General features: G+C 35.6%; 1 protein-coding gene across 2 annotated transcripts in view; it reads right to left on the reverse strand.

Annotated features, from left to right (window-relative positions):
* Positions 1-27,772, reverse strand: part of ISM1 (isthmin 1) — a 92,976-nt gene that overhangs the window by 62,174 nt on the left and 3,030 nt on the right. The window contains exon 3 of one of the 2 annotated variants that reach the window (XM_053712137.1): positions 21,701-21,748. The exons of the other annotated variant lie outside the window; for it this stretch is intronic. Coding sequence (XP_053568112.1) covers positions 21,701-21,748 — 48 coding nt within the window. The remainder of the gene's footprint in view (positions 1-21,700; positions 21,749-27,772) is intronic. 2 annotated transcript variants of the gene reach the window in all.

Genomic DNA, 27,772 nt, shown 5'->3' on the forward strand with positions numbered 1-27,772 from the left:
TGGTTTGGGCTGGTATCATCAAAGATGAGCTTGTGGGGCCTTTTCGGGTTGAGGATGGAGTCAAGCTCAACTCCCAGTCCTACTGCCAGTTTCTGGAAGACACCTTCTTCAAGCAGTGGTACAGGGAAGAAGTCTGCATCCTTCAAGAAAAACATGATTTTCATGCAGGACAATGCTCCATCACACGCGTCCAAGTACTCCACAGCATGGCTGGCAAGAAAGGGTATAAAAGAAGAAAATCTAATGACATGGCCTCCTTGTTCACCTGATCTGAACCCCATTGAGAACCTGTGGTCCATCATCAAATGTGAGATTTACAAGGAGGGAAAACAGTACACCTCTCTGAACAGTGTCTGGGAGGCTGTGGTTGCTGCTGCACGCAATGTTGATGGTGAACAGATCAAAACACTGACAGAATCCATGGATGGCAGGCTTTTGAGTGTCCTTGCAAAGAAAGGCGTCTATATTGGTCACTGATTTGTTTTTGAATGTCAGAAATGTATATTTGTGAATGTTGAGATGTTATATTGGTTTCACTGGTAAAAATAAATAATTGAAATGGGTATATATTTGTTTTTTGTTAAGTTGCCTAATAATTATGCACAGTAATAGTCACCTGCACACACAGATATCCCCCTAAAATAGCTATAACTAAAAACAAACTAAAAACTACTTCCAAAACTATTCAGCTTTGATATTAATTAGTTTTTTTGGGTTCATTGAGAACATGGTTGTTCAATAATAAAATTAATCCTCAAAAATACAACTTGCCTAATAATTCTGCACTCCCTGTATATATTGGCTGATGGCTGTCACATGATACAAGGAGAGGGAAATTGGAATTACTTTAAAAATCTGTATAGGATTTATTTCTGGCAAACTTCAAAGTAAGTGCTTACACATTGTATTTATGTATTTGCTCATTATGCAATACTGCTGTATTTAATGGTTCTTTAATAGATCATAATTACACATAATCTTATTTCAAATGAAATTTTAATCCAAAAATGATAGTCTATCAAGATAAACATTAGCTTGTGAAAGAAATGCAGTAACTGAATTACTGTACAGATCCAGGCATTTTTTTTACATTTTATGCTTTAAAATGAATTTGATCATTTATTTTAAAATTTTCTTCCTGACACTGACACATTTGGTTTAGTAGAAAATAAATAAAATGAATTGGAGGGGAGCATTTTTGGGGCGTTCCTTTTTCCCCCTCAGATTTTTCCTTTAAATGCTGGATGTATAATAATAATAATAATAATAATAATAATAATAATAATAATAATATCTATGAAGTCACACGATCTCCCACATTCCCATGTTCATGTGTCTATTGGTAGTTCTAAGGGGCACTAAGCACCCATATTTAAAAGGTGGATATCCTGTTAAAATACTGAACTGTCTGAGTACTGGACACCTGGCTACCCCTAGCGGTGTTGCATATTCTCTTCTTGCACCTCAGTACTTGCTTATGGTTTAGCTTTGTTAATTCAAACAGCACATTGAGATGGTGGTTGTTCTGGATTTATTTCTTGCTCATAAGTTTAGTGAATCCAAGTCTATGTATCTATATGGAAGACTCAAACTGCTGACATCTGTCAGATTTTTATTTATTTATTTTTTACAAACTGCTTCTGATAATAGGATTAAATTCTCCTTCAAGAAAAAAAGGAAACTTACTATGAAGCTGAAAGTTTTTGTTTTCCCTCTAGTCTCTACTTTGCCTTAAACAATTGCATTTATTTTTGTTGTTTGCTTTAAAACCCATTCATGCTTTTCAGGAAGTTAAAGGCTTCTTGTAATTATATATCGTGGGTCAGTTGTAGAAGCCCCATTGAACTCTTCTCCTAACTATAAATGGTATATCGTATAAAACAAAAGCAGACATGGTACTCCCCTTTTCTTTCACAGTTACCTAGGGTCGACCAAAGAAGCATGACTAGATTTTCAATTTTAAAAACAACTCAGGGGGCATTCCTACAGACAGGAAATCAATACCATACACAGAGCTCGTGTGGCAGAAGCTTTAAGAATTTGACACCGTCATAAGGCTAAACAAATTTACTTCCCAAGTTCCGTTAACAGAAGAAAAATAAATTACATAAATTATAAATATAGTTTTAAACTGCTGTCTACCACTAAAAAATTTGTTCAGTGGGAAAATTAAAGAGCTATTTATCTACATGGAAAATCCAAAATTACATAGGTCATACATTGGAGTGTTTTATGTAATCAAAGTGTTGCGTAAAATTAGAGAGATTGATAATAAAATAAAAAAATACAGAAATAAAATGCCAAATAGTTTATATGCCAATGTTTAAATCCACTCCTCTTGGTGATTTACTATAATACAAAGTATCTTCATTTTGTTATAAATGGAGAGAATCTCTACTATAATAAATCCTTACGGCTAGATTTAGAGTTTTGTCGGTAAAGACCCACATAGCTAGCGCTGCTTTTTTTCCAAGCGCACCCTTAAGACAACGCTGGTATTTAGAGTTGTCTGAGGGGCTGCATTAGGCTCAGAAAAGGGAGATTTGAGTCTAATTTAGCTCCACATCAACCCTCAATACCAGCGTTGCTTACGGTAGCGGTAAGCTGGAAAAACGTGCTCGTGCACGATATCCCCATAGGAAACAATGGGGTAGTTTGGGCTGAAAAAAAACCTAACACCTGCAAAAAAGCAGCGTTCAGCTCCCAACGCAGCCCCATTGTTTCCTATGGGGAAACACTCTCTAAGTCTACACCCAACACCCTAACATGAACCCCGAGTCTAAACACCCCTGACCTTACATTTATTAACTCCTAATCTGCCGCCCCAGCTATCGCTGACACCTGCAGTATATTATTAACCCCTAATCTGCCGCTCCGGACACCGCCGCAACCTACATTATCCCTATGAACCCCTAATCTGCTGCACCTAACACCGCCGACACCTCTAGTATATTTATTAACCCCTAATATGCCCCCCCCAACGTCGCCGCCACCTTACCTACACTTATTAACCCCTAATCTGCCGACCGGACCTCGCCGCCACTATAATAAATGTATTAACCCCTAAACCGCCGCACTCCCGCCTCACAAACACTATAATAAATGTTATTAACCCCTAATCTGCCCTCCCTAACATCGCCGCCACCTACCTACAATTATTAACCCCTAATCTCCTGCCCGCACCGTCGCCGCTACTATAATAAAGTTATTAACCCCTAAACCTAACTCTAACCCCCCCCTAACAAATATAATTTAAATGAAATAATATTACTAAAATTAACTAAATTAATCCTATTTAAAACTAAATACTTACCTATCAAATAAACCCTAATATAGCTACAATATAAATAATAATTACATTGTAGCTATTTTAGGATTTATATTTATTTTACAGGCAAGTTTGTATTTATTTTAACTAGGTTCAATAATAGCTACCTAGTTAAAATAATTACAAAATTACCTGTAAAATAAATCCTAACCTAAGTTACAAATACACCTAACACTACACTATCATTAAATTAATTAAATAAATTACCTACAATTAGCTAAATTAAAATACAATAAAATAAACTATTCTATAATACAAAAACAAACACTAAATTCCAAAAAAAAAAAGAATTACAAGAAGTTTAAACTAATTACAGCTAATCTAAGCCCCTAATATAATAAAAAATCCCCCCAAAGTAATCGGCTCTATTACCAGCCCTTAAAAGGGCTTTTTGCGGGGCATTGCCCCAAAGTAATCAGCTCTTTTACCTGAAAATAAAAATACAATACCCCCCCCCCCCCAACATTACAACCCACCACCCACATACCCCAATCAGCCAATCAGATTTTTTCTACCTTAATTCCGATTGGCTGATAGAATTCTATCAGCCAATCGGAATTGAAGGGACGCCATCTTGGATAACGTCCCTTAAAGGAACCTTCATTCATCGGGAAGTCGTCGGTTGAAGAGGATGGCTCCGCGTCGGCTCCTTTGAAGATGGCTCCGCTCCGGATAGATGAAGATTGAAGACGCCGGATGGAGGACCTCTTATTGCCCCGCTTGGATGAAGACTTCTACCGGATGAAGGACCTCCTCTGCGCACCTTGGATGAATAATGTTGGGGGGGGTATTGTAAAGTAAAAGAGCCGATTACTTTGGGGCAATGCCCCGTAAAAAGCCCTTTTAAGGGCTGGTAATAGAGCCGATTACTTTGGTAGTTTACAATAGGGTAGGGCATTTTTTTTATTTTGGGGGGATTTTTTTATTTTATTAGGGGGCTTAGATCAGGCGTAATTAGTTTAAACTTCTTGTAATTCTTTTTTATTTTTTGTAATTTAGTGTTTGTTTTTGTATTATAGATTATTTTATTGTATTTTAAATTTAGCTAATTGTAGGTAATTTATTTAATTAATTTAATGATAGTGTAGTGTTAGGTGTCTTTGTAACTTAGGTTAGGATTTATTTTACAGGTAATTTTGTAATGTTAACTAGGTAGCTATTAAATAGTTATTAACTATATAATAATTGTAGGTAGGTGGCGGCGATGTTGAGGGCAGATTAGGGGTTAATAACATTTATTATAGTGTTTGCGAGGCGGGAGTGCAGAGGTTTAGGGGTTAATACATTTATTATAGTGGCGGAGAGGTCCGGTCGGCAGATTAGGGGTTAATAAGTGTAGGTAAGGTAGTGGCGACGTTGGGGGGGGCAGCAGATTAGGGGTTTATAGGTATAATGTAGGTGGCGGCGGTGTCCGGTCGGCAGATTATGGGTTAAAACATTTTATTATAGTGGCAGCGATGTGGGGGGGGCCTCGGTTTAGGGGTACATAGGTAGTTTATGGGTGTTAGTGTACTTTGTAGCACAGTAGTTAAGAGCTTTATATTCACGCGTTAGCCCATAAAGCTCTTAACTACTGACTTTTTTTGGCGGTAGGAGTCTTGTCGGTAGAGGGTCTACCGCTCACTTCTCCCAAGACTCCAAATACCGGGGTTAGGCAGATCCTATTGAAAAGATAGCATACGCAATTGGCGTAAGGGGATCTGCGGTAGCCTGGAGTCACGGTGAGGAAGTGAGTGTTAGACCCTTTCCTGGCTGACTCTAAATACCAGCGGGCGGCCAAAAGCAGCGTTAGGACCCCTTAACGCTGCTTTTGACGGCTAACGCAGAACTCTAAATCTAGGTGTTATTTTGTTGTAAGTGGAGAGAAAAGCCAAACTATAAAATACAAAATTTAATGGAAATCAATCTGACAAAGTTGGCAATTTAATTAACACATTTTGTTATGGCCGAGTTATTATTATCGGTTATTTGTAGAGCGCCAACAGATTCCGCAGCGCTACGTTTTTGCTTTTCCAAAACAAATACTAAAATGCAAGACTATATCTGATAAGCTATGCTTTGTATTTCACATTGCGTTAGAATATTGTTCAGCGTTTTAAAGAAACTACAGCGCTCTCCGGAGACGCAACATTCACTAGCTCTGTTACCTAACCGGGGGACAAGAAAAAGGGTTCTGCAAAATGCTAAGGCATCCTCCCTAATAACAGAAGTAGATAAAAATGTCAGTTTACTTTCTGGTAAAATTAAATGGATATTAAAAACAACTAATTTCTATCATTCAAAAGGAAGACTATTAAAACAGGTTAAATTTTGTAAAAAAAATATAATAAAAAAAATGTAATGTTAAGACCAGTAAATACAGTGGATTTGCATAATCAATACATGATAAGACAATGCAAATTTGTCATGTTTATTTCCACTCCCCCTGTATCATGTGACAGCCATCAGCCAATCACAAATTCATATACGTATATTTTGTTAATTCGTACACATGCTCAGTAGGAGCTGGTGACAAAGTGAAAATATAAAAAGTGTGCACATTTTGTTAATGGAAGTAAATTGGAAAGTTGTTTAAAATTGCTGCTTTATCTGAATCATGAAAGTTGAATTTTGACTTGAGTGTCCCTTTAAAAAACTAACAAATCAATGAATAAAGCCGATCCATGAGAGAGAAGCTCATTGGCTAATAACCCCATAGCTGTATCAGACCATGACACACCCCAGAAGCGTAAAAAAAAAAAAAAAAAATTATATATATATATATATATATATATATATATATATATATATATATATATATATATATATATATATATATATATATAATGCATGTAACAGACACTACTATAAAGAATATGCACAACACAGATACCGATATAAAAAGTCAATTTAAAACCTTTTAAAAACTTACTTAGAAGCTCCCAATATAACACTGTTAATGAGATAAGTCTGGGACACCCAATGAAAAGGGCTTATAGCAGAACCTGCCCCTCCGCTGCATATGAAAAGACCCATTATGCAAACAGAAGCAGTCTAAAGTCTGTATACATCAGTATACATATAAAACTTTGTGGATTGGTTAGAAGTCTGAAAATCAGCACAATGTTATTTAAAATTAAGCAAAACTATACATTTTTACAAAAACACACCAAGATGGGCTATATAAATGGATCGTCTACAAAACATTTATGCAAATAATAATCTAGTGTATAACGTCCTTCAAGTCCCTTTCAGTTTCACAACCTATTTATGTAATTAAATAAAATGTTTTAGTTATGGGGGGGGGGAGAGACGTGTAATAGTGAATTAGTTCTATATACTTTTCTTGATTTTTTAAGAAAATTCTGTTTTCAAAATAATTAATTCACTTTGAGCAAATGGTTAATGCCAACAGTAAAAGTATACAGTAATCAAGTCTGCTCAGTGGTTAACAGGTTACCACCAACTACACGTTAAAAGGACAGGCTGGAAGATATTAACATTGAAGCACAGTATACCACACTGAAATAGATTAAATAGCTCCTTATTGAATAGAATGGAATGTTATTTTCAGGAAACCTACTTGCTAGAAGTATGCAGCGCTGGACTTTACAAGGGCATTTAAATTCACTGCTGGAATGGCAAATTCTCACTCTCACAGCAGACTAAAGGAAAAAATGGTTATGACAGAATAATTTTGGAGGAGCTGTCTCTGTGTAGGATTTATTAAAACCATGATGCCCTCGATTTTGTGCACATTCTAAGGAGAGACCCGATTGGAATTGTATTATTTATATTTTATATTGAGGTCCCATTCCATGCAAGTGTCAATGTTAGACAAGAAAAGGGATATGTCCTCATGTCCCTCTCTCCTTAACCAGAAGGTATTTTGTATAGCATTTAGATTTTCTTTAGAAATTTTTATTTTTTGTGTGCTCATTAAAGAAAAAAAACATTTTTTAAAGGGAGGTAAAGCTGGACAGAAAAGTAACGGGAAAACAAAAACTTTAGAGAAATGTGAACAAAGGGGATCCCAAAGAAGCTTTTACAACCATTTGTGTTATGATTGCACAAGCAGTAAGAAAATAATTTCAGTGAGAAACCTAAAAAGTTTGTGAAAAAATATATATTTTTTTAATATATATATATATATATATATATATATATATATATATATATATATATATATATATATATCTCATTTTGACAGGTAAAGTAAAAAATAAAAAATAAATAAAAAAAAAGCACCGCAAGGCTCCATTTCTGTTTAAATGGAGTGATAGCAAAACATTCTCTACTATTTGGGGCAAGTTTCTCTAAAATTTCCAGTAGCAAAGGAGTGAAAAGGTCATGGGAAAAACACTGTGTTCTTGTGTAGATAAAGCAGGAAGGTGTATGCAGTAAAAAAAAAAATCTAATTGAAATTCTCTCACCAGAAAGAAAACTTGCTTAATGTGAAAGCAAGGCAGGCTCAAGACAATTGTGCTGCCTGGGTCCAATAATGAAATGACACCTGTACTCCACAACTCTTTTGCAGCTACAGTCTAAAATCAACCAGTGACAGCAGTCTCAAGTTTAAAGTTCAGCAGATGAAAGGGACAGTTTACCCCAAAAATGTTCTCCCCTTTAATTTGTTCCTAGTGATTTAGTTTATCTGCTGAAGTGTATTCAATTATTTATAAATAGTTCCTTTGCCTTTATATTTGGATTTGAAAGAGCTGCTTTTGCTTGTGGTATCCCTAAAGCTTCTATTCATAAGCTATGTAAACAAAAACACAGCCAGCAGACAAAATTACACTCCAGGTGGGAGTGGGAGAGTTAGGACAAAATAATTCCTATGAACATTTTCAAATTTTAATTATTGCGTAGTGACAGAGATAAGAAAGATGAATTTGAGACATAATATAAGAATGTCTGAAGAAGCTTAGCCTATTTTGATGGGTTACTGTTTCAAAGAGCAAATCCAGCTATTTAATTTATAAAAAGAAACAAAGGAGCAATTTCTCATACATTGTGTACTCTGCATTTGGTATAACAAGTCATTAGGAAACTAATTTTACAGTACACTTTCCCTTTAAAAAATTTATATGAGAGCATGTGGATACAGATTTAATAAATCTTATAAAGTTATATGCAAAGAATTTCTATGAAAAAACACTATTTGCTCTCCTTATATGCTCCAGCAGTCAAATTCTGCTTGGGTAATATGTAGAGATAGGCGAATATTTTGCAACATTCGAAAAATGAAACAAATGTTAACACATTCGTTTGTTCGTTGTTTGTACAACATTCTAACATTCATTTACTGTAGCATTTCTAATGCTTTCTTTAAATGTAACATTTGATTTGAATTTTTCTAATTTCATTTCTGCAATATTTAAATTTAAAAAAGTTGAATTTATATATTTGTAATAGTATTTCTAAGTCTCTTTAAAATGTAATATTCAAATTATGCAATATTTGAACTAGAAAAATTAAAATTGATATATTTGTATCTATTAAGTATAAATTTACTAAATTTCCTACTACATTAACTATTGAATTTCTGAATAGTATTTGTTAAATCGAATGTTATATTTAAAATATAGATTGTAGATATTTAGGGCTGGCTCAAGATATTATGCAGCCTGCGTCCAAGAATTAAATTATGTCCCTCGAGTTGTAACATTACTGATTAGCATATCAAACTAGCTTGACCGCTGACCTTAATAAGCCTGCCTACTTGCATGCAACCATAAGCATGATGAGCTTATGCTGCTGGGGGAGCCTGTGACTGCCCCTACAGAGACATAAGATAGGAGTAGTCTGACAATGATTGACTCAGTTATTGACTGAAGTGCTGCCCATTGTCAATTGCTGCCTGGGTCTGTTGGATCCACTCTGTCTCATGATTGAACAGGCTCTGTGGATATATTAGATCTAATTATGAACATTTGAAAACTTATTTAAAAACTGTAAACATTTGATAACAAAAGAATTGTAATGGATTTTTTATTCTTATCAACATTTGATTGTCCAAAACTAATGTTCACAAGACTATTTGTTCTACCAAATTACTCTTTCAGCACATTCGCCCATCCCTAGTAATGTGGTACTTCCTGGTCCAATTATAGAGTCAGCCCTGTATGAAAGAACCAACACAATATGTAAATAAGTCAGGAAGTTCTATCTTTAACCTCAAGATTGAACTCCACAACGATCCAGTTTTATTTGCTTGTGTAACAAGAGAATGTCTTCCTAACCACTGGTACATAAAAAACGCAGACAAGGCAGAATACTAACAAGAAGTAGCAGTAAAAGTTAGAACAAACTGCGAAAAAAAAGGAATAAATTAAGTGTGAAGTAACAGCTGGGTTAGAAACAGTGCTACAAACTTACCCAAGGTGGGAAGAAAGAGAAGAGCGAGTCCCAAACCAATAACGCTGGAATGTTATTAGGCTCCTTCCTGGCCAAAGATTTCAGTGTTCCAGAAATTGCAATTTTTTTTAAAGAAATATTACAGTAACTGCAAATGGTGAGAGGAACTAAGCTAAAGCTCCTACTATAGTTGTGAAAAAGTCTATAGAGAACAGCTTGTGAACAAACTAGAGACGGAAGTAGTGGGCAGTGCTGGGCACTATCCAAAATTGGAATTAAAGGGACACTGAACCCACTTTTTTTCTTTTGTGATTCAGATAGAGCATGCAATTTTAAGCAACTTTCTAATTTACTCTTATTATCACATTTTCTTCATTCTCTTTGAATCTTTATTTGAAATGCAAGGATTTAAGTTTAGATGCCGGCCCATTTTTGGTGAACAACCTGGGTTGTTCTTGCTGATTGGATAAATTCATTCACCAATAAACATTGTCTGAACCAAAAATTGGCAGGCTCAGCTTAGATGCCTTCTTTTTCAAATAAAGATAGCAAGAGAACAAAGAAAATTTGATAATAGGAGTAAAATAGAAAGTTGCTTAAAACTGAATGCTTTATCTGAATCACAAAAGAAAAAAATTTGTGTTCAGTGTCCCTTTAAGGGAATTGTTTATGTGTAATAGTCTGAAGCCTATTTCAGTGTTCTTCAGAAAAATCACTGATGCTGTCCTCTAAAGGGATATGGAACCCAAAAAAAATATTTTGTGATTCAGAGAATACGTTTTTAAATTTGACTTCTACTATCAGATTTCTTTGAAGAGATACCTAGAAAGGTGTCTGGGGCACTACATGGCAGGAAATAGTGCTGTTCCAAATGTATAACATACTTGCAAAACTGCTGCCATATAGGTGCTCCAGACATGTGCATACTCCTGAGCTTACATCTGCTGTTCAACAAAAAATACAAAAAGAACAAAAAATTTTTTTATAGAAGTAAACTAGAAAGTACATAATTTTTATTCTCTTTCTAAATCTAAAAAAAAAAAAAAAAAAGATGGGTTTCATATGTCTTTAAATAAACAGAACAAACATTTACAATAGTCTGGGAAGCACTCCATAGGGATTAACACACAAAAATAAAACAGAAACTATGAGATTAGCAAATACTAAACACAGAGTCTATGATTAGTTACTGTTATCGGGCATGAGTTGAGAGGTCTGTGTATATGAGAAGAGCAAATATTCCAAAAAGTTCCCTTTAGATGAACACTCTAATTAGTATTCCAACTTTCAAAGTTCTTAATCATCCATATATAAAGTTACCCATACGCTAAGTGGTGAGTTGCGTTTGTGTCCATGGGTCATATGCCAAGTACCGGTGTATGGTAGTATTCAGATTCAGGGATTGAATCACTTTCCCAGTCTGACTACCTTACACAACAAAATCGGGAAAAAACTTAAACCAAAAATGTGTTTAGTACTTCACAAATCATTGGTGCGTGTATAGCGAGGTTATAGTTAATACATTAATGCCTTACCAGGCTATTTCTGCAGTTCCCCTAGGGTGAAGTACAGGTATAATTCCAAACGGTGTCTCACTCTCGGTATCTACGACCGCCACAGGAGCCCTCGTCCGTCCACTATGCACAGAGGCGCGCTGATTAACGTGATGACGTCATCGGTCCTGTTCTATTTTCTTAGGAGGAATCCTCATTGATTCACACACACACACACTGCTTGCGTATGGGTAATGAATGCAGGGTTCAAGTGCAGACGGACTACAACCGGCTATGCTGGCAATTGCACACTTTAAAGAAAAAAGATTGCCAGGAGTCCGTTTTGAATTAGAAGTAAAAATTAACTTTTATTATTGTAACATACTTAAAATACATGGGATAAGCATATGCCTGTGCCTATGGAAGTGGCTGACGCGTTTTGGTAAAAACCGTACTCATAGCCATAAAAACAGATGTGAAATGGCAAACTTAAAAAACCCTCACTCATGCTCTCATTGGATGTAGGTTAATAGGCACACCTAAGCAATCAGTGTTAACCCTTTATGGGTTATTTGTATCTTGTTCAGCACTTTGCATACACATACATATTTTATCACATAAATCTAACAACTAATACTGATGTGCTATTTAGCTAAAACATAATTGTTATATTATTTGAGTCATGAATAGAATGTATGTTTATGACAACAAGAAGGGATGATTTAAAGGTTGATATTAATCATTTTATATATAAGTGTCTTAAGCTAAAGAAGCATGGAAAATAAATAAGTTATCTGAGCTTATCAAACAGACATATATATAGATCTTCATATAGATAACTATGATTGAAAGCTGAACAGAGTATTACTAGTGAAATATGGGGACATTTGTGTATATTTTATAATATTTTACATTTAGCATTTCACAACTCAGCACCAATAATTGATGAAATCATATTCTGGCAGCATTTGCTGTCGGCATTTAGCAATGCAGGGCGGACATGATTCGCTATAGCGAATCATGTCCACCCGGGGTATGATAAATCTACCCCTAAGTGCTATTGCATTGTCTTAATCATGCATTTGTTGATTATGCAAATTTACTGGACCTCTAAGTGTTATGTTTAAATATTTCCCTTGCTATGTGTTTAAGCTTTGCAAATAGTACTCCTACAGCTTGTACAAACCACCCCCAGGTCCTTGCAATGCTGGGAACACCATTTGTCACAATCTTAACAGGTATAGCGTAAAAATAATTTTCACATTGGAACAGCAAGTAAAGGTTCCATATATGTTGAAACTAAAATTATTTCACCTGTGCTCTAGTTCAGCTATAATGAAAATCTGACCTGTTGGGGGTACTTGAGGACTACGGTTGAGAAACACTGCCTTAGAGCAGTGATTTTCAACATTTTTTTGCTATGGCACACTTTTTTACATTAAAAAATCCTGCGGCACACCACCATCCCAAAATTTTACAAAATCACACATTGTAGAATAATACAGCATATATTATACATCATAATGATTGTCTGTGAATGAATGTCAATATGTCATGGTTGTAAATGATGCCTGCCTGTCTGCCTGATGAGCCTGTCACATCAAAACAAGCAAAATTTAAAAAATATGTCACACTGTTCTCAGTCTGCCACGGCACACCTGAGGATCTCTCACAAAACACTAGTGTGCCGTGGCACACTGGTTGAAAAACACTACCTTAGAGCATGTAATTTTACTTTTGACTCATGACTACCCCCAGCAAAGGGGTTAAAACACAGTAGAAATCCTGTACGTGACTCGCAGAGCACTACTGGTCCCAAGTGGAAAGGGCAGCGCGTCCAATCTGCAGTGCCAATTCCACACCTGAGTCATGCGACTAGCACTGCTGATTGAATTAGCAGCATTTTCCACTCCAGCCCAGCAGTGTTCTGCGAGAGCAGTATTTCTACTGTGTTTAACCTCTTTAATGGAATAGAGCATTTCATTTTTGTTTTACTAGAATGGCTCTTAAGTCCTTTTTTGGCAAACATATTAACATGTCAGACATGTAAAGGGAAATGCACCATGCTACATGATGAGATCCAAAACGTCTGGTTCCAAACTCTAATATTGCTCCCATCATTGCATGAAGCTGTTATGCCAACTGAAAATGGGCTATAAACACCCGTTAGTTACTCCCTTTTAAAGGGAACCACACAATTTTTGTAAGTGGACGAACAATATGCCAGTGGATTTTATAAAGAGCAGTGACAAAACACACATAGCACAATAGTCCACATTACCACTAGTGACAAAACACACAATGTGTCAATTTTATATATTATGTGTCAGCAAAATAATTCCCTTCTTTTTTGTGTAGGCAGTGGCAATGCCAGGGAGGTATGTTTTGTCAATCTTTGACAGCAGATATTGACAGTAGCGATGTGCATTCTGAGTATTCGGCTAATTTAAACTGCTGAAGACGGCAGCCTCATTAAGAAATTTTGGAGGCAGATTTATTCTTGAGAAAATGCAAAACACCCCAAGATCTGGATTTGCACAGATCGGCTTCAAAAATTGACAAATGCAGCTGGTGGCTGCCATCTTTGGATCAGCCCAAATACACCGACTTCCTACTGTCAATATTTTTGTTGACAAGAAGATTGACAAAACATACCACCCTAGCATTGCTGCTACCCACACAAAAAATACAAACTGCTTTGTTGACATCCCTAATTCACAGTTACAAAGAAACAATAGTGACATGTCCCACTGAAATGGGAGGTAGGAGGATGAGAGGCAGAGGCCCAGTTAGGGCTAGATTTATAAAAGGCTAGACGAAATCTGTATGTGCTTCGCCTGTAACTGCGCCGCAGCTCGCCTCCGGAGAAGCGCACGTGTGCCTGAATTCATAAAAAAAATTAGACGTAACTTTGCGCAATTTTAATAATGATAAATTTCGCCTGTCGGAAAAAGCATTTACTCCCTATTTATCACAGTACATCTCTATAAATATTTACGCCGCCATGTTTTGATTATTAAAAAAAAACATTTTTTAGGTAACTATTTAGCTTATATTTATATTATTTAATGTTTCTGTGCTGTTTTTGCCATATGTTGATAATTTAAGATCACAAAAATAAATATATCAATATATAAAAAAAAAACTTGGTACCATATGCGCCTGTGGAAGCGCAAATTTCTGGCAATAATAGTCTCTTCTTGGCGCTGAGCCTTTGAAAAATTAGTTAACAAGAAAGTACTGCATCACAAGATGTAAAAGCATGTATTATATAATGGTGTTCGCCTCAGTCTGTATGGCAAAATACAAAACACGCAATTGAAGCCGAAATTTCAGATCCCTATCTGCGTCAAGCAATGATAAATAAGAAACTGTGCGTATTTGTAGGTGGGACTGTTAAATTACGCCTATTACTAATGTATATTGTTGCACTCGGGAGCGCGCCCGTGTGCCTAGACGAATGCAAGCTGAGTGCGAAGAAGTTTCTTTCAGATTAGCGCAATTATAGGTGCAGAGAGTGCTTTGCTGAACATGACGATCAGTTTGTATGCACTATTTTGGACGGAATTATAGAAGAATGGCTTTGAAAAATCTAGCCCTTAGCGTTTGCTCTCCACGTCTTGTCTCCTGAAGCTTTCAGGAAATCCACAAAGGTGACAGCCCTACCAACCACTGCAACTTTGGAGAAAACTCAACATGCACAGGAGTGGGAAGAGATTACATTATTAATTCCTTCAGCTGCACCATATTGTGAACACACTTGTGGCTGCATGTGGACACTTATGGCCTTAAAGGGATACTCAAGTCAAAATTAAAGGGACATTAACCCCCCCCAAAAAAAATAATTCACCATTCAGGTAGAGAATACAATTTAAACATTCCAATTTACTTCCATTAACAAAACGTGCACACTTTATATTTACACTGAGTCACCAGCTCCTACTGAGCATGTGCAAGAATTGACAGAATATACATATATGTATTTGTGATTGACTGATGACTCACATGATACAGGAGGAGTGTAAATAGACATAACTTTGGAATGTGTCAGAAAAAAATAATCTACTACTCATTTAAAGTTCAGACTTTGTGCAATTGCATTGTCTTTTTAGCATGCATTTGTTGATTATGCAAATCTAAAGTATTTACTGGTCCTTTAAGGACTGAGTGTCCAGTAGTCAACTGCACTGGGTCTGAGTTAGAAAAAAAAACAAAAAACAAAAAAAACACTGAACTCAGGTGGTGATTTCTATTTCTTTAAAGGGCCATTAAATTGGACATTTCATCAATGCATAAAATGTTTCCCTATTGCAGGTGAAACATAATTTCAATATGTATTTATTTTGCAGCCTTTTGCTGTGAAATGCATCTAAAAATTGTGCTAGTTTCATTTACTCCCAGTAAAACTTGGGTTAATACTTTTAGGCAATTTATGTGAGCTTTTGTTTACTTTAAACTTCCATGTTTGTAAAAAGGTATCAATTTTTCATCAACTATCATGATAGTTGAATCAGTGCTAAACCACTAAGGGAATACAAGATTGCAGGCTGTCTTAGTCTGCACATGTGCAAAATTAGTGTGTTATATCTAAATATTAGTTTGTGATTATTTAGCAGAGGTACTTTTGTTTGGGGGGGGGACAGGGGAACCTGTGAAAAGAACACAAAAAAACAACCTAATTGACGATATAAAGCTGCAGTTTACATTGCAAAATTATTCTTATAGATGAAGGTTCCTATGCATGTTGTTTACAATTTGTTTAATGTCCCTTTAAGCACTATTTATCGCTGAAGCGATAAATAGTGCTTAAAAAGAGCAGTTAATACAGTAGATTTGAATACTCAAACGCATGATTAAAAGATAATACAATGCAATAGCACTTACTCTGAACTCTACTTTTTCTGGCAAATTTTAAAGCAATGTATATTTCCTCTCCTCCTGTATCAGTTTACAGTCAACAGCCAATCACAAATGCATATATGTATATTCTGAATTCTTGCACATGCTCAGTAGGAGTTGGTGACTCAAATTGTAAATGTAAAAAAAAAAAAAAAAAAAAAAAAAGACTGTGCACACTGTTATTGGAAGTAAATTGGAAAGTTTAAAATTATATGATCTGATTCATGAAAGTTTAATTTTGACTTGAGCGTCTCTTTAAAGCAAGATGGTTTGGTTTGCAATTCTTGTTGTAATGACAGCTAAAATTAGGATCAGAAAGCTGATATTGCTCTGATTAGATAATCCTAGCAGTTTCTTGCCATTGCCTTTCTAAACACGGTTTAGTGCCTTGGGGCACTATTCAAGGAAATCTCTTCAGAGAAGGTTTGAAATGGAAACAGGTGCATTTAATGTTGGAAATGTCAGTGACAGAATACATTACTGGAGCACTTATAAGTTTTCTATAGCACAGGTTTTTTTCTCTCTTTAGAGAAATACATTTTTTTCACAAAGAAAAAAAAAGTTAAACCTGTCAGTTATCAAATCAACCCCCTGGAACAGCCCACATGCACTAATGAACAGGGGCACCTAATCTTTTTTGTATGAAGGTTCGGTCACTAATTGCAAGGTTGGCTGTTTTCATTATTACGGCAGGGTGTGGTTCCCTAATTAACCGTTTCACTACGTGGCCTCACAAAATGTGGCCTTAGGAGCACTGGTATAGTTGCCAACATTTGAGAACAAATTCCAGGAACACTTTGGATCATAGTCACGCCCATTTATGGATTGCATAGCCTCTCCCACTCCAATTCACCTCAAAACATAATTTAGCCATACTAATTGCTTAACCCTTTAACGCCGTTAGGACGTTGTATTTCATCCCTTTAGCGCCGAAGGACGAAATATGTCCTAACCGCTTAGCTTTCCTGAAGCCACTGGCGCTTTCCTAATGGGATCGCGGCGTGCTTAGCATCATAGGGACACCCCTCTGACGCAATCCCATCATTGAAATCTCGTGATCACGTGCACGATTGCGAAATTTCTATTTATTTACATCGGAACAGTTGTTCTGATGTAGACAAGTTAACCCCGGCACGAAAAGGTTAAAGGACCAGTAAACACAGCAGATTTGCATAATCAACAAATGCAAGATAACAAGACAATACAATAGCATTTACTCTGAATTTCAAATGAGTAGTAGATTCTTTTCTAACACATTTCAAAGTTATGTATATTTCCACTCCCCCTGTACCATGTGATAGCAATCAGCCAATCACAAATGCATATACGTATAGTCCGAGTTCTTGCACATGCTCAGTAGGAGCTGGTGACTAAAAAAAAGTGTAAATATAAAAGACTGTGCACAATTTTTTAATGGAAGTAAATTAGAAAGTTGTTTAAAATTACATGCTGTATCTGAATCATGAAAATGTAATAAAACTTGAGTGTCCCTTTAAAGAGAGATATAAGAAAACTATAATTTCATGATTCAGGCAACCATATAATTTGTAAATTCACTTTTATTAAATTCACTTGGGTATCTTTGTTGAAAAGTATGTGTACATATCCTCAGCAGCAATGAACTACAGGGAGCTAGCTGTTGATTGGTGGCTACACTGGCTCATTGGTCACCAGATGTGTTCAGGTAGCTCCCTAGTGCACTGCTGCTCTGGAGAGGACTATGTTCTTAATCCATTTGTATGGTTTTAACAGTTACTTGTAAGCAACAGTGTAATAATAAATGTGCTAAAATGCAAGAGCATTTTGTTTGCACTGTTTAATGTTTACTCAAGCACAACTGGCAGGAAGAATTGTGTACCAAACCAAGCAAGCATGGGTTAAATGAATAACCCTTCAGCATAAGTTTAGCAGGACAAGACAAAAAAAACCTAGTTTATATAGATGTTACACAGCCTGAAATTAGACAGATATTACAACAGTATTTTTAATCTGCTAACTACTGTGTTGGGGCTGCTAAAATGGAAAATATATGCAGTATAATGAGGATTTATTGGTTAGGTTTTACTTTTGCTAAAACACTATTGAAAGTTTCACAAGCAGGTGGCATTGTATAGAGGTAAATAGTTATTGTTGATCTTTGCTGCAGCAGTGGATTAATAGACATAGAAATGCCCCAGTAAATCTATATTTTTGGATGTTCTGTGAATTCCAGTCCCAACACATGAAGAGCCAGACAATTACACACGTTCCACAATTGTGCAATACTATTCAGGTGTCATTCTTCCTCACACATTGCATTCTAGTCTACCCACCCTTGTATTACACCCCATGGCTCCCCCTTACCAGACTACCCATTGCTAAACTTCAGTATAACAGATAAGCACTCAGCACAGATAAAACTAGAGAAGGGAAAAAAAAATCAAACCTACAATAAAAGACTAGCAAAAATAAAGTTTAATCATAAGCCACAGTGCCCATTGTTGTGGGAATACTGCACACAACATTAACTACATACAGACTAAATAGAACAAGGGACACGCTAAAAGGCAGAGACAGGAAGCCAAAAAAGGCGAATGTCCTGGTAAAAACTATAAAGTTGGCAACTAAGCATCGGTTGCTATTGATCATCATCCAATTCTTAGCGTTTTTAAACTAAATTAACATCCTTTTAACAGCAATCAATAGCCAAACCCCACCCACCTTATTTGGAGGAGCCAATCTGGGCTTTAGTCTGCCGACAAAAAGGCTATCCTCATCTACAATGTTAGTACAGAGTGCTTTGTTTAGCAGTTATCAGATTAAGTCAATTAGGGACAGATATGTCGCAGTTAGGAAACAAATCAGCAGGGTGGATTTCACATTCTGAGAATTAGAAACTCAATTTTCAGAGCAAAAGTACATGAAAAGGGTGCAAACGGACATAGGACTTTTATTCAGACCTATTTTTAAAATATTTCAATTAAATCATTATGTTCACTGAAAAGCATATTTTACCACAAATGCACATTGAGTCTTTAATATTCCTTTGTGCACATTATGATCTTTTGTATATTTTATATTTCACTACCTAAAATAAATTTGCAGCATACTGAAAAATGGTTAGAATTTTAATTTAAAGCAAGTGGGACTAAAAACAAAGAATATTAATAGCCTGTGTGTTATGCATTAGGCTTTAACTACAAACATTTTAGGTTTTACAATCTTAACTTTGTGACCTCAGACAGACATTTAAATATGAACAAACTTGTACCATCACTGAATGGTATCAGGCATCCTTGTACCAGGTAAGTCTCTAGAGACCAAGCTCATTTACCCTGTCTTGGCATGGGTTGGAAAACAGGCAGACCTCCCAACCTGGGATAATTAGGAGCTTTAAAGTGATGGTAAACCCAAGCGTTTAACAAATGCTAGGATTTACCATCACTAAAAACAAACAGTTTCTCTCATTGTTTTGTACAAAAACTATGTTAAAATCACCCTAACTTTAAGGAAAGTAGATGGTCAACAGCGCCTCCGGCCGGCCACCCACGGCGCAACGATTTCTTCAATAAGTTGACATTTTCAGTGCTAAACCAATAGCCGTGCGTGTCAACTGGCATCGATCTACTTAAAGATAGGGTGAGTTTAACATCTTAGTTTCTCTCATAGTTTAGTAAAAAAAAAACGTTTATTTTTAGTGATGGTAAATCCTAGCGTTATAAGCTTGGACTTACCATCACTAATATGCTAAAATGGCTACTAAGTTCATGTGAAAACTAGGTGCGAGAGAAATAGGATTGGTAACTACATCACTAGATTTCATTTTCTTGAATATCCATTGTACAAATATGGATCAACCAAGCGGTCATTTGTGGTGGGATGTTATTACTTATTAGTTAAAGAGACAGTAAACCCATTTTGTTAAAGCATTGAAAAGTATCACTTAATCTCAAAATGTCTCTTTTTTATTATTTTAATTTAGAAATTCAATTTTTTCCAATTGTTCAACACCTATAACAGAGGGATGCCTAGGTGGGAATTTATGTGTGCGCATGGCTCCTGCACATGCCCACGGTCAATCTGCTGATGTCATCGCTAACATCATCAACCCCAGACACAGCATCCTGCAGCAGATCTGACTGCAACAGCAGAATCTAAAGGCTGCTTTCACCTACCGCACATGCAATAACTAGATACTGGCACTCCGTATGCGACCAGGAGTGTGCCCAGAACAAATAATTATGCTAATAAAGCTATGGTACATGCCTTTTGATTGGGCACACTGTATAGGAGATTAAATTGTTTATATAGAACTTACAGAGGGCTGTCTTGAAGTTGAAGACATTTTAAACTTCTGACAAGATTATGTACACACAAAAACAAAAAAACTTTTTCAATAAAAAGTATTTTTTGCTTAGAGGTGTAGAATATTGTGAAGTACTTTAAAGGGACATAAAAACCTAATTTTATTATTTTATGATTGATATAGAGCATGTAATTTTAAGCAACTTTCTAATTTCTATAATCAAATTTGCTTTAATCACTTGGTATCTTTTGTTGAAAAACACTCCCAGGTATGCTCAGGAGCCACAATGAACTACTATATGCTAGCTGCAGATTGGTGACTGAACATATATGCCTCATCATTGGCTCACCTGATGTGTTCAGCTAACACCCAATAGTGGATTCCTACTCCAACAAAGGATGAAGCAAATTTGATAGAATTTTGGAAACCTTGTCCCTTTAAGTATGGTTACACATTTACATACCCTTTAAAAGGGACATTGTAGTCTACTTTTTCTGTGCTTCATCTAAAAATTGTATGAGATCATATAAACGTATGAAAAATTATCCAAAAAGATAGCAAAACATTCTAGGCCCGAGGCCTTGTCAAGCTCGGGTTTAAAGTCTTCACATCTTTAGATGTATGGAACAAGTAAAGCACAGACTAGGCGTCTAGATTCATGCAAAAAAAAAGTTATTTCCAGATTCTATTATCCATCTTTTATTGCATGAAAGTTTTGCAATAATTTAACCATTTATACTAACTTTTTTGAAAAACAAAATGGCAATTTTTTTTTATTTTTTTTTTAATTGCTACTGCATATCATTTAATTTACTAAGATTTGTATATAGCAAGGAAAAAGCCCACATACCCCACACATTTTCTTCATCTGACATAAGACATTACAATCATTCCAGACCCGATTAAGTAAAATAGTGATGAAACAAGCATCAAGATATATAATGATATCTCATCAGACCTGCTAGATTCATTATACAGTGCAGAAAGAAGTCTTGGCATAGGGAGATCAAATATCACAAGTACTTCTTCAGCAGATACACTTCAATAGTGCACAGATGTTCACTTAAATTGTCAGGGAAATCAGGAGAAAAGTATGATGTTTTCAACAGAAGTATTTTGTTCTGAGAAGTGACACTGCCGCAATATCACTTTCCCAGCTGTCCCCCCCCCCCCCCTCATTTATCAGAGGTAAAGTCAAGTTTAGGCTACTGGCAAAAACATGTTTTATAGAAAGTCCACAAGCATATTTCCAGACTTTAGATCAGGGATACTTAAAGGGACAGTGTATTGTAGAATTGTATCCCAATTATCCATTTTACATGCTGGAGTATATTAAGTTGTTTACAAAAGCTCATTTACCTTTATTTTGCCATTTGAAACTGTTTCTTTTGGTTGAAGTATCCTTACCTGTACCAAAAAAAAACCAAAGTTATTTGAATACCGTCAGCTACCTTCTCCAGCTTGCTCCTGTTTGTGTAAAGGGTCTTTTCATATGCAAAAGAAGGGGGAGGGTCTTATTTCCCACTTGCAGTGGGCTTTCCAACTGCCTTTTCAACAGAGCTAAACTGAAAGCTTTTAAGTACGTTTTTAAACCATTTTATACTGGATTTTTATATCAGTATCTGTGCATCTTATTCTTTATAGTAGTATCTATTACATGCAGTTATATGAAAATGAGTGTATACTGTCCCTTTAAGTATTGGCTACAAAATAATAGCTATCTACACATAGCCAGCAGAGAAGAAAAAAAAAAAAACACTCACAGTAGGAGAGAAAAATTATACAATGTCACCTGACGAAGAGGCGTGGACCTTGAAACACGTAGGGAGAAGTGTGTGCATCAGCCGGCCGGCTCCCAGCATTTCATCTACTGCTTGCCAAGGACAGATACTCCTCGCTATATTGAAAATCACTTTTTTAGCGCTGTCTGTTTCATACTGTGTCTGATTTAGGCATCGGATGATTCAGCATATGCTAATTTAATACTTTTTCAAGTTAAGACAGCAGCTTGTATAATTAATATATTCATATTATTTCTTGTCCCTGTTCTAAATTGGTAGAAATATACCGAGTAAATTGAAATCAGCTCAAGCATTATCTTAATATAGTTATTTTTTAAAAGGCGTGCTCCAAAGTAGTTTAAATATTTTATAAATTACATACATAAAATTACTTGTCCTTTAAAATCATTTCTGCAGAGAATTATGGAGCCAGCACTGACTCGTGCCTGCTTTATTTTGTATTTTGAATGGATTATTTTTGATATTCACCCACAACCACTCACCACCCTGTCAGAGTGACAGCATGGCAACAAATTACATCAGTCACAAACAAAAGTATACATATGTATTTTCCTTGAGGATTTTTATCAGCCCTCTATTATATAGAAATGACAAGTCATAACTGAAGAGCTTTGCCTATAGCTAACTGTCCCTTCTAGGTCAATGTGCTGGACCAATTTCTCCAAAAAAAAAATACTATATACAAAGCCAACACTGAAAACCCTTAATGCCAAGAAGGGCAGGTAACTCAATAGTTTCAAATTGATGGATCAAGGTCAAACTATTTACAAAGGTCAGAGTTTCAGAAGAATGTGCAACACCTTAGAATGCTTTGTGATTGGAAAGTTTGCACCTTGACTTCAAAATGATCACACTAATTAAGCACATTTATAATAGCTTATTAAATAGGACAGACATTTATATAAACCTGAGGAGCGGGTTAGAATATTGAAGAGCCAGGAAAAAGATTATTTATCTATACGTTAAATAATTAGGAGGTGAGGAACCTGAAATACAATATAAAATCCACGCTTAAAGGCGGAGAGCACTCATTGGAGAACAGTTCAAACCTTTAGCTCACAAAAAAAAGACTTTTGAAGTGGGCAGCAGAGTGCAGAATATTTGAATTTCATATCTATATTAAAAGGTAAGTTATGGAGCATCTTCATCACAACTTATAAATTAAACTCCATCTTAAAAATCTCTGGATCTGTTTTTATACATTGAGAGTTTTCCAGCTATTAGAAATTGCTGGTGTTGCTCATTAAAACCATTCCCTATTGTTCTTAAAGGGACACGGAAGCCAATTTTTTTCTGTTGTGATTCAGATAGAGCATGCAATTTTAAGCAACTTTCTAATTTACTCCTTTTATCAAATAGTCTTCATTCTCTTGGTATCTTTATTTGAATGTAAGTTTAGATGCCGGACCATTTTGGTGAACAACCTGGGTTGTTCTTGCTGATTGGTGGATACATTCACCAACCAATAAACAAGTGCTGTCCAGGGTCTGAGCCAAAACTTGGCTGGCTCCTTATCTTAGATGCCTTCTTTTTCAAATAAAGATTGCAAGAGAACAGAAAAATTAATATGAGTAAATTAGAAAGTTGCTTAAAATTGCCTGCTCTATCTGAATCGCGAAAGAAAAAATTTAAGGACATACCTATTTAAATGGGCTGACACCAAAAAAAGAGCAGACCTGCTTGTGTTATCTATTTCTGTACACTAAGCCTAATAGGTATTAAAATGCTAATTACGGCTGGGGGGGTTCGATGAGCAAAACCAGTTATTTCAGATACAAAAATCTCACAACCCTATTTGAAGGGTAATTTATGCTGAAGTTTCTGGTTTGTGTTGCTTTTCTACAAATTAAATATATTTTCAGTACAGGTGGTGGTTTCAACAGGTAAAATGATCTACTTCAAAAGGGTAAAATAAAGGTAAAGAATTTGTGTGCAAAAAAATGTAATACACTCCTGCAGCTAAAATGGACCAAAAGAAAACGTGAAGAAATCATTACAGAATAATGTCCCTTTAAAACACATTCTAATTAGAAAGTCTTGCTCAAAATAAAATATCGGCCACCTTTGCTCTGTACCTGAGATTGAGAAATCTTAGGAGTCACATTGCTTATAATGTTACTTGTTCTCAACACTGGAATATTCTACAAACTACATATACTTAGAAACAAGTGGTATCAGTTAGCTTGTACAACATTATTAATGAAAAATAGCCTGAACAATCAGTAATGAGTATTGAAAGAAGAAAAATGATTGTCATTCTTCGGTCTGATTTGCTCCTATTCAGTCAGGTCCATGCACCTATTATACCAAATACATGAAACCCACATTTTTTTCTTTTATAATTCAGATAGAGCATGTAATTTTAAACAACTTTCCAATTGATTTCTATGATCTAATTTGTTGCATTCTCTCCATTTCCTTTATTGAAAAGTACACCTAGGTAGGCTCAGAAGCTGCTGATTGGTGGCTGCAAATAAATGCCTCTTGTCATTGGCTTTCAGCTAGCTCCCAGTAGTGTATTTATTACTGCTCATTCAACAAAGGTTACTAAGAGAATGAAGCAAATTAGATAATAAAAAGTATATTGGAAAGTTGTTTAAAAAAAAAAGTGTATGATCTATCTGAATCATGAAAGAAATTTTGGGTTTCATGTCCCTTATACCACTGGTTTTCAAACCTGTCCTCAGACCTCCCCAACAGGCCAGGTTTTCTGGATTACCTTGGATGAGAGCAGGTAAACAAACCATGTATACTAATCAGCTGATTATTTCACCTGTGCTCCAGTTCAGATATCCTCAAAATGTGGCCTGTTAGGGAGGCCTGAGGGCAGGTTTAAAAACCAGTATCATCTGCTACAATTTAACATGTGGAATAGATTTTAATTGGTGCAGCCCATTTAAATTCCAAAACTGACATTTGGTCTGGTTTAAAGGTGCTCAGCATTGAGCAGACACTAAGGATAAAACAGTCTGCTCTTCATTGACAGCTATGTTAGATAAGTGACAGTCTGGCTTAAAAATTATAGTAAAAAAATAAAAACAAAAGCATGATCTTATTTTTTAAAGCGTGAAATTTTAAGACTAGCAAACCATATGCCATGTGCAAGTAAGTTGACAAACAGTAGAAATACTGTGCAGGACACAGAGCAGAAACTGTTGCTTATACAGGAACGCTAGTTGCATGACTCAAGTATGTAACACTGTGGATTGGATGAGTGTCAGTTTCTGCTAAGGACTAGCAGTGCTCTATATCTCCCCAGCGGTATTTCTACTGTGTGTTTAACCCCTTTTCAGGGGTTAACCACAGCATTTAAGGGTCACTCACTAGTTGTAAAACTAGATGCTCTAACGAATTAGAAGATCCCCTAAAAATGCTTAAAGGGCATTTATAGTCTGAAGAAAACAAAAAAATTACGTGCTGAACCAAAAATTGGATGGCTCCTAAGCTTACATTCATACTTTTCAAATAAAGATACCAAGAGAACGAAGAAAATTTGATAATGGGAGTAAATTAGAAAGTTGCTTAAAATTACCTGCTTTACCTGAATCAAGAAAGAAAACTGAAGTTGAAAATTTCTGAACCCGGTGGAGGTGGGGGTTACACTCCCAGTGGGTAGTGGAAGATGAGTACTGAAATGTATTTTAAAAATTTTCTAAGTATTGTATACTGACACAGATACAATAAGGAAGCATTGAGTAATAAGAGAGAGGTCTAATCTCCCTACAAGCTCAGTCCATTTTAATGGGTTATAGTTTAAAAAGAGGGGAATGCTGTTTCATATACAAAAAAAAAAATCCTAAATGAGCTATTTCATATACATTTTAAATTTTGCAGCTGGTATAACAAGTGATTGGAAACACACTAATGATTGGAAACCAATTTTAAACTACACTGTCCCTTTAACACATGCAACACATTCAGGTCACAATGCATTAGCTATTACATTATTTAGATTTACAAAAAGAAAACCCATTCGGATACACTTACAGATTTATAGAAAAATATTGGTTAAAGTGATGGTAAACTCTTCCCTTTATAAAAATAGATCCAGAATGTTAGTGATATTTAAAGGGACACTAATTTTTTTTCTTTCATGATTCAGATACAGCATGAAATTTTAAGCAACTTAAATTTACTCTTATTATCAATTGTTCTTCTTTCTGTTGCTAAATTTATTTAAAAAGCAGGAATGTGATTGATAGGAGCCGGCCCATTTTTGGTTGAGAACCTGGGTTATGCTTGATAATTGGTGGGTAAATTTAATCCTCCAATAAGCAAGCACTATCCATGGTGCTGAATCTAAAATGGGCTGGCTGCTAAGATTTTCATTCCTGCTATTAAAATAAAGATAGCAAGAGAACGAATAAAAATTGATAATAGGAGTAAATTAGAAAGTTGCTTAAAATGCCATACTCTATCTGAATCATGAAAGAAAAAAATTTGGGTTCAGTGTCCCTTTAAGTTGGAGTTGAATTAATCAGTTGTAATGAAAATGCGCTATAACTTGCTTTTTATTATAGATATGAAATTCACATACCCAGCGCTCCGTCACCCAAATTTTTCTGTGAGGTAAAATTTTAAACTGTGCTCCAATCAGCACTCTCCCCATATGGCACTTGTTGTAGCTAGAGAGCTGATTGTTGAACAATTCAGACTGTTATCTCACAGAAAGATTGACTTTTGACGTGGGCATCCAAGAGGCTGAATTTTTTTTTTCAGTTTCTGCTATGGTTTTTTTTTTGTGGAAATTTGCTGCTGGTCATTTTGAAATTAGTTCAATTTTAAATTAGGCAGTTAAACCAAAGCACCAACTAAATGATAAAGCATTTATGAACTGAAGAATAAAGCCATTTTTTAAAGTTTTATAATATATTGCAGCAGCTGAAAACTGCATTGCAAATTAGCTGCAAAGAAAGAAGAAATGTTCTAAAATGTATCTTGAATACATTTGTATAATTTGCAATTGGTCTGACGTCAAAATTATTAGGTAAAAATATAATAAAATGGTGCATTGCTCACAAGAACATATTCAGGAGTCACAGCTTTGCAGATCAGAAAAGGTTGGGGGCAGACTTAAAAAAAATCCCTTAAACCCATCAATCAATGCAGCGCTTAGCGGCACTGCTCCATATTTTACTGTTCGCTTCAAACATCACTTTGCTCTGGCTGCTCTGTGTTAAAAATTACACAGTGCTGTTTGAAAAGAAAAGCCTGGTGTGGAGCAACGCTGCAAAGAAAAAGATCTAACAGTTCCTGCATGTGTCCTGTACTTTCTACAGACATGCTGCCTGTGATGACATCTCAGATCACAGCATGTTCTGCCTTGAGGGCAGCGGAGCGCAGGGTATTTAAATTTCATATCTATATTAAAAAGTAAGTTAGTGTTTTTACAAAGGGGAGAGTTAAGCAATCACTTTAATTAGAACAACTTGTTTATCAAATCAACAATTTAAAGAATATATTCACAATTTTAATTCTTTCAAAGATCCAACCAAGGAAACTTTTTCTAAAACATTTTCATGGAACTCAAGTAGCTCCTTACATTACTTTCTTTATCACTGCTGCTGATATTTCTAACATACAGGGCAAGCACCCAAGTAATTTACAATGAGTCAAAGAAAGTGCATGC

This window comes from Bombina bombina, chromosome 4 (assembly GCF_027579735.1).
Source record: "Bombina bombina isolate aBomBom1 chromosome 4, aBomBom1.pri, whole genome shotgun sequence".
Classification (NCBI taxonomy): Eukaryota; Metazoa; Chordata; class Amphibia; order Anura; family Bombinatoridae; genus Bombina; species Bombina bombina.